Raw genomic sequence first — 27,062 nt, forward strand, 5'->3', positions numbered from 1 at the left:
ACAGCTCAGAGATTCCTCAGTCTTTTTTCTTTCCACCCACCCAGCCCGGCTTCATCTTCTCCATTACCTTAAGGGTAATGTGACATGGAAGTGTTATTACAAACCGTTCCCCTTACTTTCATGCTAGTTTATTTACCATTCTCAATAGTTATTAAGAAGTCTAACTATTGTTAAGCTTGGGGCCCACTGGTTACAGGGGCTCCCCAAATTTATATTGTATGTAATAACACAGGATCCATACTTCCACAGCCTGAATAGTTAATGACATCAACAGTAGCTGATGGACCTAATAGAGGTCAAAGGTCAGTATATACACACACAGTATTATCACTTACTAGCTCCTCCAGTGGATGATACTGACGTTGATTCATGTACTACATTAGAGGAGGAGGTAGTAGGATCTGATCAATATTAAATAAATAAACAATTGAAATGATTTATCTATTACTTGTTGAAGGAGAAATAGTTCTTAGTGCTCTAGTAATAAATAGTGTAACAGGATCAGCAACTCCATCCAGTGGTACAGAGTAGTGTAGTGATGGTACAGCACCAGATGATGCATAAACTGATATTAGACAAGATGGAGGAAGAGGATAATTAGCTTCACCAAAACCATTAATGTCAAAACGATGCAACTAAAATAATAATTATGAATGATAACTGATTTCATTACACTACTTACTCTACAAGGCTTAAGGTGAGGCAATACAGTTCATCCATCAGTGAATTGCTTCTCCTGTGGAGCATTAAAAATTAATTCAATGTAACCATCATCAGATTGAAACCGAAAATAAATATTTTGTCCTCTCCTAGCATGAGGATAGTCTTTCTTAATATACTATATAATGAATATAATTCATGAACAAAACACAAGAAAAATTCTACCTCAAGAAGAGCATTCAAATCTTTAGCTGCAGTGAATGTGACTTGGTTATCATTGTCATTATAAAAGAACAGTCCAGCATATGCTGCTGCTCCCAGTATACCAGTAGGAACTTCTGCCAGTAAAATAAAATAATGAATCTTTGCTTCATACAAGTATTTACCTTTGCTGGTGGAGCTAGAAGCAGTATCAAGCTCAAGAGTAGCTTCTTCAGGTCGCTGGTCCTGTCCCGCTGCTGCTTGTTGCTGCTGGTCCTGTCCCCCTGCTGCTTGTTGCTGCTGGTCCTGTCCCCCTGCTGCTTGTTGCTGCTGGTCCTGTCCCCCTGCTGCTTGTTGCTGCTGGTCCTGTCCCCCTGCTGCTTGTTGCTGCTGGTCCTGTCCCTCTGCTGCTTGTTGCTGCTGGTCCTGTCCCCCTGCTGCTTGTTGCTGCTGGTCCTGTCCCCCTGCTGCTTGTTGCTGCTGGTCCTGTCCCCCTGCTGCTTGTTGCTGCTGGTCCTGTCCCCCTGCTGCTTGTTGCTGCTGGTTCTGTCCCCCTGCTGCTTGTTGCTGCTGGTCCTGTCCCCCTGCTGCTTGTTGCTGCTAGTCCTGTCCCCCTCCTGCTTGTTGCTGCTGGTCCTGTCCCCCTGCTGCTTGTTGCTGCTGGTTCTGTCCCCCTGCTGCTTGTTGCTGCTGGTCCTGTCCCTCTGCTGCTTGTTGCTGCTGGTCCTGTCCCCCTGCTGCTTGTTGCTGCTGGTCCTGTCCCCCTGCTGCTTGTTGCTGCTGGTCCTGTCCCCCTGCTGCTTGTTGCTGCTGGTCCTGTCCCCCTGCTGCTTGTTGCTGCTGGTTCTGTCCCCCTGCTGCTTGTTGCTGCTGGTCCTGTCCCCCTGCTGCTTGTTGCTGGACTAATTGTTGTTGCTGCTGACCTCCTCCCCCTCCATCTCCTCCTCCTCCTCCTCCTCCTGTTGGAGTACCACCAATCATGGTCACCATAATCAATCCAACTATACACACCAAACAGAACTTTGTACGTTCGATGGACCCATACCCACTATTAGAGCTAAACTCTCCTCCCTTAACTATAGAGAACTGGTAAGGAAGACTGGGTGTGCTCACGGGAGCTATAGCAAACTTTAAAAATCGTGCAAGACCTGGTTGTCCCTTCAGATCAATGCAGTGCTCAATTTCTAGTCGCAACGGCTTGAGGAGAGACTTGGATAATGAAACAGCATAAACAGCACTCACTAGTACTGTATTCTTTGGGAAGACAAATTGTCCTCCTACAAGAGCAACCACTGCTGCTTCTACTGTCTCAGAGGACAATAGACTAGCTTCTTGTACTCCAATCCTTAGACCATATTTCTCCCAATTAATCAGTTGAGGTTTGTCTCCTTGAATTAAGAACAGCTTCTTCTTGGCTACCTGGACTTCACTCAGACAATCCAATTTATCTGTCAATTATACAAAATATATACAGTGAGTACACACACAATTGTATACACTCAGTCAGTCACACAATAATACTCTTACCCATTGAAGGGATCAGGTAATTAAATTGTAGTCCAATGGAACTAGTCTCTTTAATAGGTTGCTTGAGGACCCTCTCTTGTCTTTCCTTCACCAGTTTAGCTATGTACAACTCCTTATCAGACACTTTAGCTCTAAGGTCTATAAATTAATAGAATATTAATAATTATTATTGATTGATGATGATACACTAACCAGTAATGATCTGATTCAACTTTTCCTGTTCTTGTCTCATCTCTTCTAATACACTACTCATAATATCATTACTATTATCACCTTTAACTGAATAATAATATAAAAGAAGAGAGTAATCAGTATATGCATAATAACACAACAGAATATACAGATAATATATGCACATCAAAGACTGGTTTAACCAATGTACAAACCATTAGATAATCATATTCAATATTATTTCTAACTTATACAAATTTGCACTGCATGTACAGTAGCCCATAAATACATGTACTATGATTATTGCTAATCATACCATATATGGTAAGCAGAGCTCACTCTACATGAATCTCATTATTTCTAATGCATCCACAATTTGACCTATATTGAGTACAGGATACTATTTCCATACTCAACATTGTCAAGAGTATACAATGGAGGAGGAGGGTGTCTTACTTGCCTATACTGCATTGATGCATGAGCGCGTATCAGCTGAATGTCACAATCCGTTTTACCTCTGTATACTATTTCTATGAATTTCATGAATAAATTATTAGTCATCTGACTTGGGCATGGTTTCACGTGTTGATTATTAATAATGGCAGATGCTGTGTGCCTTCTCTGACTCCACTTTGATTGCTTCTACCTCAGCATCTTCCTTGGATGCAATTAGAGAATGCTTTGAGAAGGAAGAAGGTTATGTTGTTACAGCCAGTACTTCGTAGTCCATCTCTAATCATACACATCTGCACATGCTACTCGACATGCTACCACGTGTGTAGTATAACCACGCCCAAGTCAGATGACTAATAATTTATTCATGAAATTCATAGAAATAGTATACAGAGGTAAAACGGATTGTGACATTCAGCTGATACGCGCTCATGCATCAATGCAGTATAGGCAAGTAAGACACCCTCCTCCTCCATTATATACTCTTGACATTGTCTAATCCACTAGTATCATAATGTAAACCAGTACTAATACACACACTCACACTACCATAACCACACAATACTACATAATAGTAATCAGTTGGTACAGTTAAAGTGTGTGTGTGTGTGTAGTATCCTATATACCTTGTTTATTGGCCTCAACCAGTGCCTCCTGTAGTGATACTTTGCTCTCATGAGCCACTTGTAGGTCTTCATGTAAAGATTGTATATCCTTCTCTGTGGAATATTCTATTAGCTGATCCATCCACCATGTTCTGGTCTTGCTGTACGATTGATATTTTTCTTGATAGTTCTTACTAGTGAGATCATTACCATCCAGTACTGACTGTACTATCCACTCACCAGCTTCACTATATACTGAGACACAATAAGATACATTATATATTTATAAATAAATGTATTTAATTTATAAACTAATGGTATCATTTATAGTGGTTATAAATACACACCCACACATACAGTGGTATTGTAGTGTGTACAGTATACAAAATGAATGGAAAATGTACGTCATATTAGGAACTGAAATTTACAAATAATGTACATACTATAAAAATGAGTGGCACATTATTTAATGTAATTATGTACATGTATTTAATGCTCATATCCTTACAATTAATTAATATTATCTTACCTAATTCAATTATCATTATTAGTCTATTAGTATTAGTGATATATATAGTCCATGGCACCTTCTTTCCTCCTCCAACATCTTTCCATTGAAACTCTTTACATCCTCCAACAATTACTAGCCATACACAGTGTGGTGACATTGTGACTGCTGTGAGTGAGTGATTGTATCTACCAGTAACAGATTCAGGTAGAGGAATCTGTAGATAAAGAGAAGTATACAAGTAATTACTGATACATGATGTTTATACAGTTACTTATAAAATGAGAAATTGTATCATTTCATATCTAGATGATCATTACATTTATTGTAATTGTAAAATCAATTCTAATCCTCCCCATCAACAAACAAAATAAACATTTTTATTTCACATCATGTGAAGAATAACAAAATATGCACAAATTTAACTCATAATATCAAGAATAGGAAATGTTTTAATAGGACACACGCACACACACACACACACACACACTAAGGTTGGTTCACAAAATAATGTAAAGTGTAACTTTTAATCAAATGTGTGGGTGGTTCTATTATATAGTTAATGTTTCATCAGTGATAGAGTTATCTACTGAACACACTAACAATTACTAATCTATCATCAATATACATCAGTACCAGACTTGGGTCAAATACAATGCGGAAGTATTTAAATACAAATACAAATACTGTACAAAAACAAAAATACAAATACAAATACAAATACTGTTTTCAGCTTTGTATTTAAATACAATTACAAATACTGCATACATGTATTTCAATTACAAATACAAATACTTTCTTCTCAAGTATAGACAGTTATTAACTACGTAGTTTTATGAATTAATCAATCAAGTAAATTGAAAGCCTCTTTTTATTATGCATGCATATATAATTAATAATATTTAGCTATAGTCATGTATTGCATTTAATGAACATTAGTGTTTCAAAGTTTTGTCACTCAAACAGCATCTTCATTCACATTGAAGTATTTTAAAGTATTTTGCTGTATTTTGAAATACTTCCCTGCTGTATTTCAATTGCAAATACAAATACTTCCTGTTACAAAAACTCAAATTACAAATACAAATACAAATACTTTCAAAAGTATTTAAATACGACTAATTACAAATACTATTTGTATTTGACCCAAGTCTGATCAGTACTAGTGTCATACTCTCAACTGACCTAACTATACACACACACACATCATTACAGTACTATACACACACATACCTTCCTACAACTGTACTGACCAGTAGTGATACTATCAAATAACAAACATTCAGTAACTAGGTGATTCTTCTTATCCAGTCCACCAATCACTACTAGTGTAGGTGAGGTAGAGTCACCATTGATAATAGCACTAGCATGATCAGCTCTCTCCATAGGCCACAGTCCCTCGTTAGGTATTGTTCCTGGTTTCAGTATCTCCCAGTTCTAGATACATAAACAAATACTAATAATATTAGTCAGTGTAAATATGAATAATGGGTGTGGCTATACAAATAATGGGTGTGACATGTAAAAATTAATCCTAATATTTAATACTTTGATGTTAATGAGGTGAGGTTAGTGGTTGTGTTTAGTATTATACATGTACAAGTACTGGAGGTATAACAAATCTATTGGTACACAATATACTTGATAATATGAAATACCATACTAAGCATGACTATACACTGTCTAATTATGAAAATATTTTATGTAGTATCAGAATTTTGTGAATATTTAATATAATAATACACAAAATACAGTTAATATGAGTACAACACAATATATCCTCTAGTGATAATACTGAGGGAGATAATGTATTACTGTACAATACAATACAACAAAATATAATACAACTTACTATTATACTATGTGTCACACTGAAAACGTAAACACTATTAGTAGCTGTAGTCTCATCACCATTAACAGTCACCTGTCCACCAAACATTACTCCTCTGTTACCGGTAGTAGTAACCTTCTCAATTATGAAAGAATCAGTTGGTGGACAACACTGTCCACTGACAGATGGAACAGTGAATTGTCCTAAAGTGAAGAGAATACAGTCATAAATAATTATTATCATTAATATAATTCTAAGTACATGGACATGTAATATTTATCACAATTGTGTACAAAGCAAATCTTACCAGAGGACACATTATAAAGTAACTGTTCATTAGTACGAACACGACCAGTCTTAAGTTGATCATATTGAAACTGAGGATGGTAAACAGTTGGTGTAGAACCAAGCCCTCCTATTATGACAAGGTATTCTGCTCCATCGAATTCCACTGATATCATACCACCATAGGCTTTCTTCATCAACAACTGTTCCGCATTACTGCATGAAGTCCACTCCATCTTTATCGTATTCAGTACATTCAATGTATTGTGGTAACAGTCATCATGACCACACCATCCACCAAAATAGTAAATATTAGAATGAGAGGTGGTACAGGAGTAACCAGCGACTCCTAATGGAGGAGTACCTCTTGTTAGGTGAGAGGACCAGTCAGCAGTAGAAAGCTGGTACACATCAACTCTTGAGGTCAGTTCCCTCTTTTGAAGGGAGTCATGAACTCTAGGTAAGTCAACCTGGTTCCCTGCCCACAGGTAGAGGGACTCCCCTATTACAGGAGCTTTGTGATAAGCTCTCATTTTGGAACCTGTAGTAAATGAATAATGATAGAAATGAAGACAATGACTACAGAAGAATAAATAGAAAGAGAGAGCACGAAGACAGAGGAGGAGGGAAGATGGTAGGGAGAGATAAACTAACTTTTTCTTCTAAACAACAAGCCACACCTAACATTCCAACAAATTAATTATCACTTAGACCACCTCCTACTCATTTTTATTAGTGACCACGTGCAGAAACGTGGTCATACAGCACTGCTCTTGAAAATGAATTAATATTCTACACCAATTACATGTATATATGCCTATATGGATGTACATGCATATGCATGTTTATAATTTTTACTGAAATAATTCTATTAGATAACCACAGATGGGATTTGATTTAATGACAAAACAAAGTACACTCAGTAAAGTATCATGATTCATGAAAGTGTGTAAATGTGTTCTGGTATTATTAATTCTTGGGATTCCTTTGAGAGTGGGAATAAAGTCATCTGTATCTTGATATCAAGTGATCTTGAACAATCCTTGTTCTTATAGCAACTGATACTACCACGTAATAAATCACCTAATATTAATAATAATAATAATAATATAATCAGGAGTGACATACTTGTACTGTTGTACACACAAACAGACAGATACATTAGGAAAATTTGGAGGGAGTTAAATTTGGCAAATTTGGTGTTTTGCTAGCAATTCACTGAAACAAAAATCTACCATTTTGATCAAATTAAAGCTTGTCAATCACCAAAATTTAGTAACTCACCAAAAATTTAGTCCCTCAATCTTAAATTTCCTACTGTTAGGTAAATTTATGATACTGACTAGTACTTGGTCCAATTAATAAGTACAGACAGTAATAAGTACATTAGTCTTAAACCAGACCCACCTGTTTGAACTTGTATGGGTTCATTGAGGAAGAATATCGTCTGGTGCCAGTGAGTGGGTGTATCTTGAGGACTAGTACTGAAGTACACAGGATAAGAGGGAACCTCAAACCCAATGTCAAAGTATCCAACAAGACCCTACAACATATTAATAATAAACCAGACCTTAGGGAAAGCAACTGTTTAGGATAATAGAATAATTTTAGTGTCAAAATTTTGAAGATCAGTCAAAAAAGATCTGAAAATATAAATTTTTGTCTTTGTGCATAATTCTTTCTGGAATACAAAGTTATTAATAATTCTATGCTATTTACATGTACATGTACTTGCTTATCATTGACTGAAATTGTACATGCATTTGATACATGCATACATGTACATGTAATAGATTGATAGACTCACATAGCAGGTGTCATTTTGCTTTATGGTAAGCGTGAAATTTGATTTGAAATCAAGATCACTTGCTTTGACTGTCGTTATATCAAATTTCTATAAAAATAAAATAAAAATGACTGAATTAACCTATTTGCACATAAAATAATTTTAATTAACTGTGGGGAAGTATCAAAGGCACTACCTATTCATAAAGCACATGCAAGAATATTTTACGCCCACACAGATAATTATGTTCCAAACCTTAATGACATCGGATGTTGAAATGAGACAATACTCATCAACTAGTTTGACTGTTGGCTCAAGTAATACTTCATCTTTCATACAAGACATTTTAAAACCTAAAAATGTAAAAACATTAATCATTACAAAATTGAGTAGATACATATACATGTACATGCATAATAGTTTTAATGAATCTACATATATGACTTACACGTACATGTACATATATGTACATAAGTCATTTTCGTAAAAACCATCAACCTATTGCTAGAATTTAATTCTTTTCTGTTTAAATCCTGCTCTTGCTACAATGATAATAATAAACTACTTACCTCTAACATTCTCCCAGAATTTGATCTTTGAGTTATATTCATATCCATCTCCCATGGCAACAAGACTCATATTACACCTGTTAGGATAAACTGATGAAAAGAGAGAGTGAGAGAGAAAAAGAGAAAATTCAATAATTGCCAAACTCATAATTAGCATGTTCCAATCAAAATTCTTAAATTTGATCAAAAATTTGATCAAAGTCCCTGTACATGGTGAAACTCAGGCCAAATTTTGCCAAAATTAAAAAAAAGAGAATTCTCCAGTTTTATATTTTCTCCAGATACATATACATGCTTTTATGTTGCATAACAAGTTTGAGCTGATTCCGATTAAATTTAGATTTTTTACAAATTTCCAAAGTTACTCAAAAATCGGACAAAAGTCCTTGTACTATAGTACTGGGTTCTTGGCCAAATTTCGCTAAAAATGACTAGGAGAGAATTCTTTATTTTTATATTTTTTTCTGATACATATACATGTTCTTATGTTGTGTAGCAAGTTTGAGCTGATTTCAATTAAAATTAGATTTTTAACAAATTTTTAAAGTTGCTCCAAATGCCATGTACTGTATTGTAGTGCTTGTCAGCTCATGAAGCTCATGCTGTTTAGCTCACTTAGTATGCTTTGTGGGGAAACCTTGGATTTAGCAAATTTACATTAATACATCTCACCATTTTTCTTATCAATCAACCACTTGTCCCTAGCATACAGGACAGTATCAAGCATAGACTCAAATAAAAGGAAGTACCCCATCCATTCTGATATCAACACATCAACACTATCAACTGGTAGCCTAACACTCTCCACTTCTCCTCTTATAAATGTGATCTTATCGTCAACCCCATTCTCTCTTGCTATCTCTACTGCTTTGTGTATGATTGGTGATTGGTCTATTGCAAATACATGACTAGCGCCAGCTTTAACTGCAAAGAGGGAGAGAATACCAGTACCACAACCAATATCAAGAACAACCTGTATAGAAATGGAATGAGGGAGAGAGAGAGGGGGAGGGAGAAGGTAATAAAAAAGAGACAAAAAAAGGCTGATAGCTACGTGTACATGTATATTATACTTTATCTTTAAATATTTCAGTGTTTTTAGTAATGAATAATTCATAAGAATCCATTCTAACTTCATCCTAAAAAGGAAAGAGAGAGAATGAGATAAACTTTAGGTGCATGTACATGTACATTGTAAATAGGCACAGCACACTGTCACAGTTTTTAGCCATATGTACATGTATGCATAAAATGTATATGTATACATTTAAAATTACATGAACTTTACATGTAGGTGCACATAAATAGGCATAGCACACTGTCAAAGTTCTTAGCCATACATATGTATAATAATGTACATGTAGACATTTAATGTTACTTTGAGCATCTCTTCATGAATGCCATGATGTCCATAGTTGCTAAAGTAACTGTCCTTCTCCTCAACAGCAGTCTCCATGGTAACATCAGGATCAGTGCTACTGGTTGTTAATTCTCTCATTGTTTCTCTAAAACAATTAGAAGGAGGAATGAGAAAGAAAAGACAAACAATAAAGAAGAAAATTAAGAGACAAAGGGAAAGAGAGATGTATATATACATTCATAAGAAGAGGATAAAGGAAGAGAGATAGAGGCTCCTCTGTACTTCATTTGGTTGAGGTCTTTAAGAGCATTGTCTAATGCAGTTCTGGTAAGTAGGAGCTGCTTCTCAGTAAGCTCCAGTCTGAGAGAGAGAGAGAAGAGGACAAGAAAGGAAGAGAGAGAAGACAAAAATAGTAAAAAATGAGGAAAATATGATGGTGTACAAATCAATTTACATGTACATGTACATGTATGCAATAGGACTCTTAAAAACTCATTGTTTCCCATAAAGCATGAAACAGCAAAATTCATAAAAATTTTTAAGGCTAAAAATTCATAAAAAATTGAAATTTGATCGGAATCAGTTCAAACTTGCTACACAACATAAGAACATGTATATGCATCAGAAAAAATTCTTAAAACGAAGAATTCTCTCCTAGTCATTTTTGGCGAAATTTGGCCAAAAACCCTGTACTATAGTACAGGGACTTTGGCCCAATTTTTGAGTAACTTTAAAAATTCTTTAAAAATCCAATTTTGATCGGAATCAGCTCAAACTTGCTACACAACATAAGAACATGTATATGCATCAGAAAATATAATAAAAATAAAAAATTCTCTCCTAGTCATTTTTGGCGAAATTTGGCCAAAAACCCTGTACTATAGTACAGAGACTTTAGCCCAATTTTTGAGTAACTTTAAAAATTCGTAAAAAATCCAATTTTGATCGGAATCAGCTCAAACTTGCTACACAACATAAGAACATGTATATGCATCAGAAAATATAATAAAAATAAAAAATTCTCTCCTAGTCATTTTTGGTGAAATTTGGCCAAAGACGCTGTACTATAGTACAGGGACTTTAGTCTGATTTTTGAAAACCCTGATCTGACTTATACCTTTCTTTAAGACTTGTATCTCCCCATTCTTTAATCTTTTCCTCTTCCTCCTCCTCCTCCTCCCAGTCTATTTGCAGTAATGGATCATCAGGTACTACTGGTACAAGATACTCTTCACTCTCAAAATCTTCAACTCTCAATCCTTTAACATCAGCCACTGCTAGACTCTATCCATTAGTATTATGATACAATAACTGTCATTGATATTATTGGCTACAAGTACATGTACATGCATAGCTGAAAAGATTTGCAGGACTTAAGTTTTGCCAATAGATCCTCACTTAATAGATGGTAAATTTAATTTTTGCTGGTGTAGGCGTGAGCTGTTGATACGCCCATTAACTATTAATTATTAATGCTATTTACCCTACCTGCAATAACAAATATTTAATGCAACCTTCAATTGCTACCAGTTAAAAATAAATAAACAATTAAATTACAATACCCAAATAAGGCATTAAAAGTACAAGACATGTAGCACTCAATTTAAAATTTACACGTATACAGTTTATAATTTACACATATACATGCACAAGTAAAATTGTCTGTCATTGTTAGGGTACAGTTGAGATCCTAACTCCGAGTACTTCAGGAAGATCTGCTAAGGATTTTACTACTATTGATCAGCTCATGGTGTTGGAGGCTAGTGTACTTTACATACAACATGCACATGCAATTATAACAATATGTAATTGTCCATGTAATGTAGTGTAGTGTCATTATAGCGGAATGTCACTGGGCTATACATTGTACATTAATTATTTCATACTTTACCTTTTTCCTTATATAATTAACAAGCTTTATCCAGCCATAGAAATCAAGCTCTACAAATATAACTATCATTACTCTACCATTGCGATAAAACTCCTTACTGTAGTGGGTTTTTAATTCAGTCAAGTTTATGTCATGTTGTTTGAGGCAGTGAGAGAGAATGGGTTCATTAGCAACTGGTAGAGGCTCAGAACAGAAAGGGCAAAGAGGGCGAAAGGCTTCCTCCTTCTCTTCGACCTCTTCCCAGCTCTCTTCTTCTCCTTCAGAGTCGGACATGTGTGAAAGCACTTCTTCTTTTAATTATAATTAAATTAACAATCACCACTCCCATATTATTTTAGCCACTCCCAACACAATCTAGGCACACGTGCTTCCACGTGGGTAGCTGATAGTGCTGCTTTCTAAATGTTATTATAAAATAACAGTACATATATATATATATATATATAACTATCTAAGAATAATTGGTGACCTCTAGAAATACAAAAGTCTTAGTGGTCTACCAAAAGCTCTAATTAAAATTATTTAAAGTTCCCGTGATCATTTTTCAAGCACGGCAATAGTAGAACTCAAAGCTTTCAGCATTATCAACTGCTTTATCTGGTTCATCACGGGCAAGCGCTTGACTGTCAGTGACTCCATAAGCATAATCTTCAGTGTCAGCTCCAATGTGAGTCCATTCGTGTGCAAGCGTTCCTTCTTTACTGGTACCGCTGGTCCTGCAGAAAGTAGGATCACTAACATATATAGCACACAACCAAACTGTCACATTGATAGCAAGTGCCTGCATATGTATCACTGTCACATTCGCTTCCTTCGAAATCATATTCTACAGATTTGACTTTACGAGCACGTTTATTAGTATAAGCACCAAACCAGAACCTGTATGTAGCGTTGTTGCCAACTTTTCTTCTAGCTCTAAGATATTTACGGCACAACTTCTTATGGGCTTTAGTAGTAGCCTTTCGAGCTGATGAGGAGCCACCAACATATGTGGCTACACTGCTGCAAGATTCAATGTAAACTTGATCGCCTTCTTTTGATCGCCTGAAACGCCGTTAAATCAAATTGATTTGTGGTAATATTAGCACTGCCACATTTGTCATTAGTAAAATCATTATTCTGGTTTCCTTGTTGCCAATGTTATGTCGGGGTGTTAACGAGTACAAATTGCTTGTACAAATGATTATCATCAAAAGTTGGTAATCAACCACACAAGAAGATGGTTACATAAATCGGGACAGGAGAGAACAATGGAGAACAGAAATAAGATCAAAGAACATGTGACATAACAGATTGTATAGACACATAAAAACCACAATCTAGAAGGTTCTACGCATGCATATGTTCACAAATTACATTTGCATACAATTCAATATTAAGCCTAAAGCATAAAATATAATAATACCAGGTTACCACACAGCCCGTCGCAGAATTAACTGGTGTTCCTGCATGTGATTTAGGTCTGACAGTATGGTTGAGGTACCTTAATTGGTACTGGTCGTATGTATACTTGTATTGCAACTATAAATGTAGTTGGTACTGAAACTAGTACTATACGGTAAAATTTGAAGTGAGAGGTACTGGAACTACTTCAACTTTACATAATAAAAATTAATGAAATAAGTAACAGAGCAATAAGTAATGAGTGACAGTGATGATGAATGGCTTATCAATGATAATAAATGCTATTATTCTAACTTAAACACAAATTAAACTTACATCAATAACTTTATACAGTATCACAAATGCTAGCAATTATAATTTAAGAGGTTATTATACTGCGGAATTGTATATATTTAACAAAGTTAATTCAGAGAAAAACAGATGACACGTACCACCATCTATGGCTGTATGTGATCTGTTCTAGCATTCCTCTTATGACAATGAGGCTCATCTCTTTCTCTAGAAATAGATCTACAAATGTTCACTTCATCATCATCATCGTCATCGTCGTTTGAATCAAATTGAGTTCTGACTCTAATTCTCTTCGGTGGTGGTTGTTTCACTTCTCTTTCCTTTGGTAATCGTTTTCGTGCTTCTGAGGGACTCCGTGAAGGATCTAATGATAACAATTGTAGCAACATTAATAATGTTAACAAGGGATAATACCTCTATCATTAGCTAATGCAAGGTGTGAATTGTCATCTACATGTATAGAAATTAGCAATTGATTATGATACTATAAAAAAAGTATTAACTTCTAACCCTCATCGTCTGACCAAGATACAGCTCCATAAGTAGTAGTGTTTGAATTTGTACTCATGTTTTGTATGTCTTGTGCTTCTGGATACAAAAAATAAAATGGTTATTATAATTATGTAAAAATACCTTCATCTTCTGGTGAAGAAGTAAGTAGATTATCAGTGTCCCTTTGAGGTGCATTTAAAGATTCAGCAATTGTTTGTAGATTTTGCGGACTCATTGACGATGGAATCCTCCAGTAGATTTCCTATTACAAAAAGGCTAATAACATTTTTCTTGTGTGATTGTGTACCTGCTCACTGGGTGGCATTAGATCAATTGATATCATTAATTTATTAAATACTGTGGTTTCCAATGCCTCAGCAATTGATTGTTCTACAGGTACTATACACAGTTCTTCCCATTCAGAGTCCAATTCTCTGTCTTTTGCTTCATCATTGATGTAGGTACTAAGCCAAGCCAGTTGATTAGAATAACCATTAGCATGAATTGCTTGAACTAATGTATCAACATTTCCTTCTAGGCATATTAATATCATAACAACAATAAAATATTAAAGTAACCGCTGACTTTTTCCTTTCTTCTTCTTGATATCTTCTCTTGGTTCTGTCTCTAGTGAAATAACCTCATTTTCTTGGCACTTTCTTTTTCTGGATGAAGGTTGCACCAACCCAAGGTTCTGTAATTGTTTCTTAATGTCTCTTATATCTCGTCCTATAGTGCAGCCAGACATAAAGTACATTAATTACTGTACAAGATGATTTACTGGGAAGGAATTAATATTGGTGATTGGCAGTTCTATGAAAAATCATCAATATAAAACCCGCCCTTTTCTTTCAAACTGAGCATGCCCGATGGCACGTGGCATAACATTGCCAATATAAAATCCGCCATTAACTTTCCACGGGGAAATTCACCAAATATTACTCTCGCCAATAAATCATCTTGTACGGTATTAGTGAAATCATAGATTCAAACCTGGAAATGAGCACGACAGCTGTTCTATAGATAGAGTAATATTGTCAGATGGTTGCCAAAGTGATTTAAGTGTGGAGACTTCTTCTTCTGACCATGGTTCCTATAATACACAACAATCCATTTACAACAATAGTGTGTTAATAGTTAAAATTATTATAAGCACAGGGTGTACTTTGTTAGTTTTGTTCTCATGCAATTCTTTGCTGCTGCTAACTAACCCCTTTGAAACTAGTTTTGACACGATCTAAAAGTAAAATATTATAACTACTGTCAGACAAAAGTGACTATAATTACAATTCCTCTTGTCCTGCACTGCTCACTAGGCAAGGCATCCAAAATACAGCCCACTATGTCTATTAATTAAAGTATAGAAGTAAAACAGGAACAGAGTCAGTACCAGTTTCATTCTTGAATTGTTCATATAAGGAAGATAACTCATTCTCTTGTTCTCTAGTCCAAACATTTCTGCTTTCTTTGAGATGCCTAAAAGCAAATGAAATGACATTACAACAGTGGTTCAAACAATGTAATACCGTAGGACGGGATATATTCGTGGCTGCAATTATTTGCGGTGGTGAAAAATTCAACTAAAAATCATGGAAACCGTTAGAGCGTTGCTATGACAATAACACCACATTTTAAGCGTCCAGTTATTCATGCATTCTTTAGCAGCTTTAGTGGAGCTATTTACCAATAGTGACTCATTCTCTGACTGTTAACTTCTTGTATGGGCCTCTGCCTCAAAGCTCTTTGCTGCAAATTGTTGCTGGTCCGCGTGCTGGTGATAATCAAAGATAATAGAGTAAATGAAAGGGACAGGCATAGCAACAGGAAATGCAGGTTGGGTTACCACGTGACAACCATCAGTGTTTTGATTGATTTCCCATCTCCTCGATTGGTGAAGTTGCTCTGGAAGAATTCTGAAGGAAACTTGTGTTGCTCCAGGATATATCCCATTTCACATTAGAAAGTTTAGAGCTACCTGAAGCAAGGCTTTCGTCTCTGTAAAGCCATTTTGCAACCAGTTATAGGTACACAGTCACCTGTTCTTGAAACACTTATTATTCGTAAAACACTCGCTCATTATAGTATCAATGAGCAAGTTAGATCAACATGAGTCTCTCAGAGGGCAAAAATGGTATTTTTAGTGAAAGAGTGACACAGCTACTAATGCATGCATTGATTTACTAAAAAATACTAATAAAAAGCATTAACACTGGTTAGCATTAATTGTGTTTGAGTTTTGTTTGCATAAATGGCATCCTCTTGGAGTTATTGAAATACCGTAGGTCGGGATATATTCGCGGCTGCTTATTTTCGCGATTTTTTCCCGCACTCAGCAATTACCATGGTTACCAAATGCAATTTTAATTGAAAAACCCGCGATATTAATAGCAAAGGACTCTGTTGCAGTGTTCTTGGGCTGTTGTTCTTCTTGCTGTTACTAATCCTTGGTCTCTTTGGAGCTGTTTCAACCGGAGCTACTCTCTTCACTCTGCCTCGCCGTATCTTGGCCCATTCTTGGGACTCTCCACCCATTTATTGACTTGGGCGTGGTTAATTATCACCAGCAAGTGGAGCGGCAAGGATTTGCAGCGAAGAGCTCGAAGGTAGTGGTCCATACAAGAAGATAGCGGATGGAGAACTGGATGGCTCCCACTAAAGCTGCTAAAGAATAGATAAATAGCTGCTGAACACTGTAATTGTATAAACACGTGGTCTTATTGTCATAGCAACAATCGATTGGTTTCCATGGTATTTAATTGAACCTTTTTATTAGTTTTTATTATCGCGAAAATAAGCAGCCGCGAATATATCCCGACCTACGGTATGTTTATACCCAGCACTTAATTGCACAAGTCTTTTAAATGGGAAATTTGAAATCTAGGCTACATGAAGGCAACTAAATGTACCAACTACACCTACCCACCCATACCAATTAATACAGAAATCAAATGTTAAGTGTGGGTAATAAATTTTGCAATTGTACACATGGCAGAATTTTCTGGTATTAAAAATTGCAATGAAGTACTATACGACACCCAAAATCCCCAAAAAAAGAATCAAGAAAATACCTTTTGCGCTGAATGGCACCATAACCTTCTTGAAGCTCATAACAATCCTCACAAGTTTTCCAAATCAATAGCTCTGCAAACATCATAGCATTCTGTTGAGAAAGAATAAAAAAATCTGCAACTACACGCGAGCTAAATTCCTGTAACTCCTAAAAAAGTTGACTCAAAACTACTACCAGTAGTCTATGTCTAACTCGGTATCTTGGGAGGGGAGGTTCATCCAAAATATCAGAGAAGATTCTAAAGAGAGACATTTGGAAGAGCATAGGCATCATTTCATGTTTAATTGATATTGTATGCAACATCTTGATTATAGCATGATTCAAACCGTCAGTGTTGCTTTTGTAGTTAGCAAGAGCCAAACTATAGACCTGAACAATCTTATCATTAGCAAACCTACAACATATATGGAGATCTCAAGGAATTCAAAACACTCATCTTACGCTGCTGTAAATCTATTCAAATCCATTTCAAGTCCAATACTTGTAACATTCTCTTGGACAGCTATTTTAGAGACACAATCATTAGAATAATACATGCGACGTAAATTAACTAACATCGTTCCTCTTCCTCTTCATATTCATGGCCAGTGGTTACTAAGTGAAAAAATGAGACAATAACTAAATTGATAAATAACTGACATTACATAGCAATGTCATACCTGATAAAGGATTGAAAAATATTTCTTTAAGCACAGAGATTTCTTTTGATGGCGAAACCATGTTTGAACCAAAAATATCATCAGGCCATACTTCACTAATTTAGGACAGGGTGAAAACATAAAGGACACATTAATATTATACCAAGCAGCTTTCATCATAAGTACAGCTTCCCTAATGTTCTGAGTCTTAAGATTTTTATGAATATTTTTCATTACTTCAATCCTTAAGTAGTGCTGTCAATTTCAGGTAGAATAATAATTTAACTTACTTCTGCTCTTCAATTGGGGTATCACTGGCTCCATCAAAAGGAGAAGGTAGCTCACTAGCACCAGCAGTATTGGTTATGACATGTTGGATTTCACTTTCCAAACTTTCCCACATCTCCATCAACTGGTCTTCAGTTGGTGGTTGTTGAGAGTTAGTTTTTTTTTTTGCTGTAGTTTGTTCCATTTTCTTTTGAATAAAAAGTTGCCCATTTTGCTTAAAACAAAGCTTGACCAGACGCAAATAGACATGAGTCATTTCTATCACATCTTGCAGGAAACTACGTGGCATGATAGCTTGATTGTAAATTTGAAGTACCATCAGAAAAACATCACGGTACTCTGGGTGATACAGCAAGTCCCTCAAAATGACTTTTGAGCTCTGAACAACAGTATCATCTTTGGATTGTATCATTTCCTGAACATGTAACAGCAATTCCTTGTAAGCTGAAACTGCATAATGCAACCTACATGTACAGTTAATTGATACAAACTCAAATGGTATTATACAACAGTAATAAAACCTCAATTATCCCGACATTGATAATCAATTTCAGACTATTACTGAAAGAGCATGACCATTTGGTGTATTACACTTACACAACATAAATTTAATCAATTAGAATATACATGTATATGTACATGATTGGCAGTACAGAGCAGATGGTGGAGTAGTGAGGAAATGCTGATAATGATTTTCTTTAGGCATTGGCTTGGAGTAGCCTTTCTCTAGTTTCTAAAGCTTAATCATCACATGTATGAATTTTTCATTAAATTTATTAAGGGTCCTGGACAACTGAGGTTTATACCATACATGCACAGATTGTATAGTGCACAAGTTGGCGGAGTTTTATTTCGGTGATTCAAGGAATAATGATAAAATTGTAAAAAATAACCCACCATTTGTTCTTATTCTCCATGGTGCGTGGCCGAAAATTTGCCAATATAAAAGTCGCAAATGCAGTGTACATTGCAATCATAAATCGTCGATATTAAGCGCCAAGTATTACCACTATACATACCTCTGTCCCCATTGAATTGCAGCAAGTCTTTCTCTTTTCTTCATACATGTACAGGTATGCTCATAATATCTTGCAATTAATTGTAACACTTGATGAACAGTTGGTAATTGAAGTGATTCACTAAAACAGTGACTGCAATTAGTTGCAATAAATTGTTATACTTTACCTCACAATATCCACACGAAAATTTTGCAAACGACTGAACTCCATAAAGAATCTATAACGAATAATAACGCACAAGTTATTATCTTATACGCAACTTACCTCATTGCCCATAAATAAAAAGTCTCAACACTCTCCATTGAGTGCTGCCTCTTAATAGTATCCTAATGTTTGCATTGGAATCGTGTTTGATTTGTATGCTGCAATACATGTGCATGTACATACTTTGACAACTCTCATGAGGACATTAAAGCAATAATCAAGCACTTGAGCACAGATATTCTGCAGTACAACTCTATTAAATATATTTATTGCATTAATTATGTACATGTACATGTACATGTACCTAATGCTGTAAGTAGAGGGTCTAGATTGGCAATCGGTAACCAAAAATTTCCTGTTCTTTGGTATACGTGTATGTCTTGGCCTGTTCTCAATATCAAATGAATTATCACTAAATCCTAAATTGAGAAAACAATAGTGAATAACAATCTACCTCATGGCTACTTTTATTAAATGTAAGTACATGTGTGTTTATGCGTACATGAATCCTTTTATTTTGGCTAATTAAGGCGTAAAATATGTTGACAATTTTAAAAAGCTAGTTGGAAAATAGCTAAGGTAGCATTTCCACACTAAACCTTTACCAGCTACATCTCTTCCCTCTGAATGTGTATTTAGCACTACTGGAAATATAGTCACTAAAAAAAGAGCTTATCTAGTTCCAGAAACTGTTAATATGCTAATTTTTCAACACCAGCTGAGATGTGCTGGTGTTGCAGTCACAGAACCTATTACAATATTGGAATCTAAAAAAAGGTAAGTCCTTTATTGTTGGGCGAAGATCTCGATCCAAGTTCTTTGCTGCAAATCCTTGCTGGTGATACATGTAATTAACCACACCAAAGTCAATAAATGGGTGGAAAGTACGAAGAATGGGCAAGACAGAGTGAGGAGAGTAGCTCTGGTTAAAGCAGCTTCAAAGAGACCAAGGATTATAATGACAAAAAAGCACTGCATCAAAAGTGCTTTGCTATCAATATCGTGCCTTTTTCAATTAAAATTGCATCTGGTAGCCATGTAGTTGCTGAAGGAAAAATTGTAAAATAAGAAGCTGCAAATATATCCCGACCTAAGGTGCATTACTGATGCGTACGTGTACATGATGTGCAATTAATAACTAGACGAATGTAAAACATTGAAGGGGCGAGCACGAGCATACACATGGACTGACTTGCATGCATGGCTCATCAAAAGAAAATTTTATAGCTTACTCTTCTACCTTTATTATTATTAGCAAAAAATCTTAGCTGCAATATAAGCATAATTTAACTGTATAGCTAAGCACAGTACTGCTATAGGCGTTCTTTTTTGATGCGAGTATGCTTTTGGTGTGTCTGGATAGAATAGTTGAGTGCATAAATCAAAGTAACATTTTGGTTGCGGTTTGATGAGCCAATTAAATAAGCTTTTTTCTGTCATTCAACCATGAAAAAAGACTTTTAAGATTTATATCTGCTTTCTTAACTTCTTTCTGCTGGAGAAGTGCCTGGACAACAAATCAGTCTTATTTTGCTGCAAGTAAGCTTCAGTAAGATTTGCTCCAGTTTCATAACCTTGATAGTCACCATTTTGTTTCATTGCAACCACACCCACATCATGACATCAATGAAAATATTTCATTAGAATGCTACCGCATTAGATCCTTGATTTTAAATAGAGTAGTGGACACATGGGTGTGACCAGAATAGACTGGAGACGCACGTACATACATACATACATACATACATACATACAGAGGGAGGGAGACTTTGCCTGAGTGGGGCGAGCTCATGCTCACCCCAATAACAGTATTATGTTGTACACATACATGTACCTAGCAATGGTCTGTAGCAGATCGACTTTTTTCCACTAGAAGTAGTAATATAGACACCTCCAAAATTTGAATGTCTAACAGCAGTAGAGTTTAATATTGCTATAAAAAAATAAAAGAGCCATTACCTTCTACCAAGAGAGCTTCTACCGAATGTCAGTTGTGATCTTTGTTGCTTTATTCTTTCAAGTTCCATCAGTTCGTAAATTTTACTGTTGAAATTCAATAATATAAACAACATTAGCAAGGCTGCAATAGGCTATGTGGAGCGGACTGGAGCCTAGGACAAAAACTCTGATTAGGGGTTCCTACTAATACAAAATTACCCCTGGCCCCCTTATTAATTACTGTATAGCTCAAAACCTTCGAGGCTGAAAACTTTCACGAATTTCGCGGTTTAGGCCTCAAATGCAAAAATTTTCATCGCAAAAATTCAAAGGGGTGAATTTTTAATAATAAAATGTAAAGTATATACAAATATAGTTTACTAATAACTTAAGGCTTGGGGCCCTTCTTTGATTAGGAGCTCAGGGCAACATGCACCACTTGCCCAGGCCTATTGACTGCCCTGAAAATTAGATATTCGCAACCAGGATTGGGGTCATTTGCAGGTAAAGGTATTATACAATATACATGTACATGTACATCCCAAGTTCCCAACTGAGCTTGACTGGAAGTGGAAGCAGCTCTGTGGAATTTGGTAAATGAAGCCATACGTCATTAGTGACGTGCTATAACGATATTCACAGAAGCATGGCTGATATTTTATAGCTGCGTGGTTGGCCTGTATTTCACTCTTAAACAGAGTTTTTTTTATTTTCTAATAACCATTGCGGTCAGCTTTGGTATATGCTATTGGGTTTATAAAGAGAATCCGGTTCTCAGGATTCCCAAGGGCTGAGAGACCCAAGACCTGAGATCCTGTGAAGGCATTGGACAACTAGAATCTATGAAAGTTTCATCCTTATCCCACATTCCTACAAAAAGTTATTCCAGTTTTTCTTGGGTCAAACTCAGTTGCGACACATTACTATCATTTGTACATGTAAAAATACAGTTTGCTATTGCTATTACTGGGGCACTGTATTACTATTACAGTTACAATGTAATCGACATGTAATTACTGTTACAAATTCACAATACATCTACATGTACACAATGCATAATATATTGAGTACATAAACAAGAAAAAAGTGCAAGAAATAATTTGTGTGGCAGTACATGCACATACTACCAAGAGTAGATAATAGAAGAGAGTGCCCTACTGTGATATACCGCCTGCTTTATCACGTCATAGAATTGAAGAGTCACATTCAGGATATTTTCAGTATTCTTGAGTAGTTATTCGAAAATAACTAGCAAAAACTGAAACTACTCAATAAAAATATGGAAGTATCCTGAATGTGACTCTTCAATTCTACGCTGTGATGAAGCAGGGGGTATATCACAGTAGGACACTCTCTTTTATTATCTACTCTTGATACTACATGTATAACATGTTACCCCATACAACTAACTTTTCATCATTCTGCCTCTCTGCAAAAGATTGAGCTACCTGTACAAGTACGTCAGCTGTTGCCAAGTTAGACGGTGTCTGTAAAACAATGGCTCATTATGATTATAGGACATAAAATAATACTTGTTCTCTCAGTAAAAGGAAGACTATTTCCAATACATGTATGCACCACTGAGTCTATAGCAATAAAAAAATTACAAAATAGCAATTATTGCAACAATACCTTATTAGGATTACTACCAACGAACAACAATAACTCAAAAATTCCATTAATGTGAAGATTCCTATGAGTTCCATAAAACAGTTATACTTGTTACTATTCATGCTTACCAAATTATTTGACCATGGGCATCGACATCATCATCTGTCCTCTACAAAAGATTGTTACAATACATACTGCATAGTATGGAAAACCATACTTTTTCTTCAGCAGGGTCAGATGGTATATGTAATATATTTCTGAAAAGCAAGAGTATTCTATCAATAATAATATCATCATCATCATCATGATCTTCACGATCCTATAACAAATGATCTCAATTATATAGCAGAAATTTCATGAATAACTAGCCTTCCCGCAAAGCTCAGCCAAAATACTGCCGAGAACATTCATGACACGTTCTACAGTAAACTCCTAGAGTAATAATGTACATGTAGCAACGATGTAGAGAATGAGTACTTTCAACATGTACTTTTTTATACTGTTGTAAGTACTGCGATACTTGAATCATGCATTTTGCTGTGGCTGGATCTTTATGACCATGAGATTTACAAAACAATAAGATGACTGGTTGAGTAAAGTTCACTAGTAGCCTACAGCAAGACACTAAAACTCATGTGATAATATAAAAAGAAATACCTTATAATATCATTTCTTAAAGGTATGTCATCATTGAAGTAAATTAACAATGGAATAAGATCCTATTATAATTAAAACAATAAATTCATTACAGGGACTCTTAAATGAAGACCAAAAAACAATGGTATTGTACATCATATATGAGGACTACCCCCAGCCACTTAAGGTCGAGGATGGATTTGTTCGAACATATATAAAAGTTGTGACTTATGATTGAAACATACTAAATGCTTGACAAATTAACGAGACTATTGGTGCATTAGCCTCGCCAAAACAATTTTTAAAAGCAAAAATGTTTGTTTTGCTGAACACTTCTAATCACAAATTATAGATATACAGCAAAATACACAGACCTTGCCAATCTATGAACTTTAAAGGGGACTGTCAAAATTGAGGTGTCTTGTATTGTGTGGTCACATTAAACAAACAGTCCACCTACTTGACAACTTGCCAGACTGCCAGTGCAGTTTGCAAGGTCTATGCAAATAGCTGTATCCCCAGGAACCCTTACCTCCTGCAGTACACGAGCATTCCCAAGACGTCTACGCACTTCACAAAGATCATTATCATAGCGCAGGGCTCGAATAAGATGTCTTACATAAGCTAAAGAAGTTAATCCGTAATCAGCCCCATCCACGAATCCCTTCTTAGTTCTTACCTAAGCAACGGGGGCCTTTATAATACTTGTCCTTAACTTTCGTGACCAACCCATGGTAAGCTACCATGAGTCGAATCAGTTCAGGTTTAGTCAGGCCCCGCCTGACTAGCTCATGTTCGGGCGAGTGTTCGGGTAACATGTTCATGTCCGACATGTCGAGGTTCATGTTCAATGTAATGTAATGGCCCGCCAAATTTGCCAAAAATGAAAAATGTGACAGTTCCGGATATCTTTACCACGTGTCCACTTAATCGTACACCTCCGGCTACATCCATGTGGAAAATTATTATGGATAGACCCTTGCCCAACATACATTACACTATGCAACATTTGTTGCAAACAACTTGTTGGAAGCAACACAGTATATACAGGAGTCAATGGAGCTTGCAAACATGTTGCATGAAATAGAAAACAGTTCTATTTCATGCAACATAATAATTATTGTTGAAATCTCCATTGACTCCAGCCTGTATAAACTGTGTTGCATGCAACAAGTTGTTTGCAACAAATGTTGCACAGCTTAAAGTGTGTTATGACGTTATGTATCATAATTTATTCCCAGACATACATGATGAAGTATTTACACGCCTCTTCACATTATTGCACTGCCATGTCATAAATAACTATTTTTTCAAATTGCTTAAAATATCACAGTCAAGTGAATTCCAGCGGGCAAGTCCATTGCACCATAGTGCTTCATATTACTAACATTAAACAAATCTAATATACCAGGCATTTCTCTTAGTAGTTAAGAAGTAGTGACCGTGACAGAGGCTGAGATGGAAGAATGAAGGAGGAGCATAAAGCTATTTTTTCCTTGGCTACAGAATGATGATGACATCATCATTCTGTAGCATCTTTTGATATACATTGAGGCTGGTAGTTAAAAAATTATTGATTTGTATTTTTATAAATTAATATTTTTTTCTACTAAAACATCACAAAACTGATTACTTAAAATAATATGATAACTACAAATAAAGTTATTTTACTTTTATTCTTCATTCTTCTTCATCATGCAATAATAAAAATAACTAATAATATTAAAATCATATAAAAGGAGCAATAATGAAGACTCCCTCCATCAGTAGCAGTGAGGGTAGTCGTCGGAGAAGGAAAGCGGTATGTGGAACTAGTGCTCATTCTCACACCAGAACTAGTACTGGTACTAGTAGGGCTTATCATTAAACTTTCACTGACTGTTGGCATAACTGAAGAAACAGATGAAGTATGCACTGCCCTTTCCTCAATCATCAATTGAAATACTTGACCCATTGGGACTTCAATGTCTAATCCGGTTAGTGCAGACTCTAAAAAATTGCTAACTGGTGTACCTATGACACAATCATTATAATTATAGTATATATTTCATAACATGATCATGTAATTTAGCTGGAGATACATCTTTTAATTATTACCTAAAGATTGAGCAATTTCAACAAGCTCAGTTCGATTGAAAGAAACTACAGGATTCAAATCTATAAAGATCAAAATTATTAAGTAATTCTTACATTAATTAATAAGAGTTTACGGTAACCTTGATTTTCAATGGAGTCATCAAAGTCAGTTCTCATATTATCCATTTCTTGATTATTATTACCATTCCAACACCTTCCTCCTGAGTTAGAGTTACAAAAGTGAGGGAGACGACCATCTATGGGCATATAATACAATTAACCTTTGTATAATCTAATATAATGCATACCATAGGAAAATGATCCATTCAATAAAGTTGCATTTCCAATAATGCTTTTTGGCAACATCACAAAAGAGTTCAAAGAGCGTCTCCTACGACCAAAAATATTTTTGCTGAGTAGAATGCCACACTCAGCAGAAGCTGCACTCGCCTATAAAAATATTTACTCTAGCAACTGTATATTAAATATCAAGCAATGTCTTACAAATGAAGTTTTTCTATTTAAAATAAAATGAACTAATAAAGTGAACTTACAAATGACATGAACTCAGAGTCATCATCAAAATCAATTGGAAGGAGGTTTTGTTGTGCTGAATAAACCTCTGGTAGAGTCGATTCGATTCTATCCAATATCAAACGTGTAGCATTCCAAAGGATGCTTAGCTGATCAGTGAGGCCTTGTTTAAAAGGTGAGTAGCAACCTTGAGTGATGTGGCTACAAACACTTTGACATAAAGGAGGAATAGTTTGAAGACAAGCAGCACATTCAAGTGCAATGAAGCCAGGTACGCACTGAGAAGGAAATCCAGTCTGTTCAATTAGGGCAATAAAATTCCTTTCATACCAATCCTTAATTCTATTTGTCGTTGTGTAGTACAAAAGTAGTTTGTCCATTTTTGTATCTATTGTTTGTTCAAGTGTAGAGTTGGTACGTTGTGTCAGTAAATTTCTTAGGCAATTTTTATGAACTGTGGTTATTGTACCAGTAAATGTAAATTGTCTAAGGTAGTCATCAATAAATTTGTCTTTTACCATATTAAAGAAGCTATCAAAATATGGACCATAATTGAAAGTATTGCTTGAATTAAGGCCATCAGTTAAATTGTTTGAAAAAGAATTTATCAATTCTGCACGAGACGAAGAACTTAAATGGATCATTAGTGGCATTCTGGAAGCAAAATCAGGAAAAAAATCAGACCTGTAAACTATTAAAATAAAACAGTGCAATAATTCATCATTCATTTTACCTCATTCTCAAAATTATGTATCAGCACTTACAATTTTCAAGATCAATGACAATTTGACTTAAAATTTCAAAGTTACCACTCAATAGTTCTTCCTTTAGGCTAGCAGTGAGGTTCATTCGAATACCTGCTTCCTTTCCTCTAAGATATTCATCAGTGCAGCACTGGAGCATGTCAGTTTGACAGTAAGGCAAATTATTACCTACAAGCAATCAATACAATTATTAAAGCCCCCATACACTAGGCAACATGTTGCTTGCAACATCTGTGGTTACTTTGATCTT

General features: G+C 35.6%; 5 protein-coding genes across 6 annotated transcripts in view; all 5 read right to left on the reverse strand.

Annotated features, from left to right (window-relative positions):
• Positions 1-370: 370 nt before the first annotated feature.
• On the reverse strand, positions 371-6,774 carry LOC109584305 (uncharacterized). Its single transcript, XM_019999990.1, has 15 exons — positions 6,287-6,774; positions 5,978-6,209; positions 5,416-5,562; positions 5,359-5,373; positions 4,147-4,342; positions 3,639-3,872; positions 2,581-2,667; positions 2,389-2,526; positions 2,010-2,309; positions 1,513-1,937; positions 1,047-1,461; positions 886-998; positions 683-838; positions 449-635; positions 371-401 (listed from the first exon to the last, which is right to left on the reverse strand). The coding sequence occupies exons 1-13, from the start codon at positions 6,772-6,774 to the stop codon at positions 713-715; spliced, it is 2,916 nt and encodes a 971-aa protein (XP_019855549.1). The 3' UTR covers positions 371-401; positions 449-635; positions 683-712.
• Positions 6,775-7,107: 333 nt separating this feature from the next.
• Positions 7,108-12,157, reverse strand: LOC100632044 (protein arginine N-methyltransferase 1-like). Its single transcript, XM_003388629.3, has 12 exons — positions 11,946-12,157; positions 11,848-11,897; positions 11,074-11,240; positions 10,239-10,316; positions 9,975-10,101; positions 9,670-9,735; positions 9,269-9,569; positions 8,597-8,686; positions 8,283-8,380; positions 8,049-8,135; positions 7,649-7,784; positions 7,108-7,324 (listed from the first exon to the last, which is right to left on the reverse strand). Exons 1-12 carry the CDS (start codon positions 12,118-12,120, stop codon positions 7,179-7,181), a joined length of 1,521 nt encoding a protein of 506 aa, XP_003388677.1. The 5' UTR covers positions 12,121-12,157; the 3' UTR covers positions 7,108-7,178.
• Positions 12,158-13,579: 1,422 nt separating this feature from the next.
• LOC105313778 (protein timeless homolog) lies at positions 13,580-23,117 on the reverse strand. Of its 2 annotated transcripts, none has more exons than XM_020000011.1 (29): positions 23,020-23,117; positions 22,931-22,971; positions 22,824-22,884; positions 22,724-22,777; positions 22,602-22,678; positions 21,213-21,296; positions 21,088-21,161; positions 19,558-19,672; positions 19,437-19,506; positions 19,314-19,375; positions 19,216-19,266; positions 19,050-19,169; positions 18,033-18,494; positions 17,906-17,986; positions 17,764-17,858; positions 17,660-17,698; positions 17,546-17,606; positions 17,297-17,498; positions 17,103-17,251; positions 15,425-15,510; positions 15,322-15,380; positions 15,200-15,271; positions 15,028-15,127; positions 14,620-14,763; positions 14,342-14,568; positions 14,176-14,296; positions 14,053-14,130; positions 13,957-13,992; positions 13,580-13,906 (listed from the first exon to the last, which is right to left on the reverse strand). In XM_020000011.1, exons 6-29 carry the CDS (start codon positions 21,278-21,280, stop codon positions 13,689-13,691), a joined length of 2,790 nt encoding a protein of 929 aa, XP_019855570.1. In that variant the 5' UTR covers positions 21,281-21,296; positions 22,602-22,678; positions 22,724-22,777; positions 22,824-22,884; positions 22,931-22,971; positions 23,020-23,117; the 3' UTR covers positions 13,580-13,688. The 2 variants fall into 2 exon arrangements, with proteins under 2 accessions (XP_019855570.1, XP_019855568.1); XM_020000009.1 differs by having other exon boundaries at positions 17,660-17,722.
• Positions 22,568-24,272, reverse strand: LOC100632170 (protein timeless homolog). The gene is made up of 10 exons (XM_019999991.1): positions 24,118-24,272; positions 23,971-24,062; positions 23,460-23,521; positions 23,293-23,413; positions 23,172-23,234; positions 23,020-23,121; positions 22,931-22,971; positions 22,824-22,884; positions 22,724-22,777; positions 22,568-22,678 (listed from the first exon to the last, which is right to left on the reverse strand). The coding sequence occupies exons 1-10, from the start codon at positions 24,269-24,271 to the stop codon at positions 22,568-22,570; spliced, it is 861 nt and encodes a 286-aa protein (XP_019855550.1). The 5' UTR covers position 24,272.
• Positions 24,273-25,073: 801 nt separating this feature from the next.
• LOC109584310 (uncharacterized) overlaps positions 25,074-27,062 on the reverse strand; it is a 2,339-nt gene continuing 350 nt past the window's right edge. Inside the window, exons 2-7 of the mRNA XM_019999998.1 lie at positions 26,813-26,980; positions 26,069-26,739; positions 25,823-25,964; positions 25,655-25,771; positions 25,536-25,595; positions 25,074-25,451 (exon numbers count right to left, since the gene is read on the reverse strand). Coding sequence (XP_019855557.1) covers positions 25,132-25,451; positions 25,536-25,595; positions 25,655-25,771; positions 25,823-25,964; positions 26,069-26,739; positions 26,813-26,980 — 1,478 coding nt within the window. The 3' untranslated portion in view covers positions 25,074-25,131. The remainder of the gene's footprint in view (positions 25,452-25,535; positions 25,596-25,654; positions 25,772-25,822; positions 25,965-26,068; positions 26,740-26,812; positions 26,981-27,062) is intronic.

This window comes from Amphimedon queenslandica, unplaced genomic scaffold, assembly GCF_000090795.2.
Source record: "Amphimedon queenslandica unplaced genomic scaffold, v1.1 AMPQUscaffold_13222, whole genome shotgun sequence".
NCBI lineage: Eukaryota > Metazoa > Porifera > Demospongiae > Haplosclerida > Niphatidae > Amphimedon > Amphimedon queenslandica.

Coding starts and splice junctions, on each gene's coding strand:
- LOC100632044 (XM_003388629.3), bottom strand. CDS start 12,120: ATGTCCGACTCTGAAGGAGAAGAAGAGAGCTGGGAAGAGGTCGAAGAG. Junction 11,898..11,945: donor TGAATTAAAAACCCACTACA/GTAAGGAGTTTT, acceptor TTATATTTGTAG/AGCTTGATTTCTATGGCTGG. Junction 10,102..10,238: donor AAAGACCTCAACCAAATGAA/GTACAGAGGAGC, acceptor TAATTGTTTTAG/AGAAACAATGAGAGAATTAA.
- LOC105313778 (XM_020000009.1), bottom strand. CDS start 21,280: ATGGAACTTGAAAGAATAAAGCAACAAAGATCACAACTGACATTCGGT. Junction 17,987..18,032: donor ACCCCAATTGAAGAGCAGAA/GTAAGTTAAATT, acceptor GCACTACTTAAG/GATTGAAGTAATGAAAAATA. Junction 17,499..17,545: donor TTGAATAGATTTACAGCAGC/GTAAGATGAGTG, acceptor TATATGTTGTAG/GTTTGCTAATGATAAGATTG.
- LOC100632170 (XM_019999991.1), bottom strand. CDS start 24,271: ATGTCGGACATGAACATGTTACCCGAACACTCGCCCGAACATGAGCTA. Junction 23,522..23,970: donor ATGCTCGTGTACTGCAGGAG/GTAAGGGTTCCT, acceptor TAATTATAATAG/GATCTTATTCCATTGTTAAT. Junction 23,122..23,171: donor TGGCTGAGCTTTGCGGGAAG/GCTAGTTATTCA, acceptor CATTTGTTATAG/GATCGTGAAGATCATGATGA.
- LOC109584305 (XM_019999990.1), bottom strand. CDS start 6,774: ATGAGAGCTTATCACAAAGCTCCTGTAATAGGGGAGTCCCTCTACCTG. Junction 6,210..6,286: donor CGTGTTCGTACTAATGAACA/GTTACTTTATAA, acceptor CCATGTACTTAG/AATTATATTAATGATAATAA. Junction 2,310..2,388: donor TTACCTGATCCCTTCAATGG/GTAAGAGTATTA, acceptor TATAATTGACAG/ATAAATTGGATTGTCTGAGT.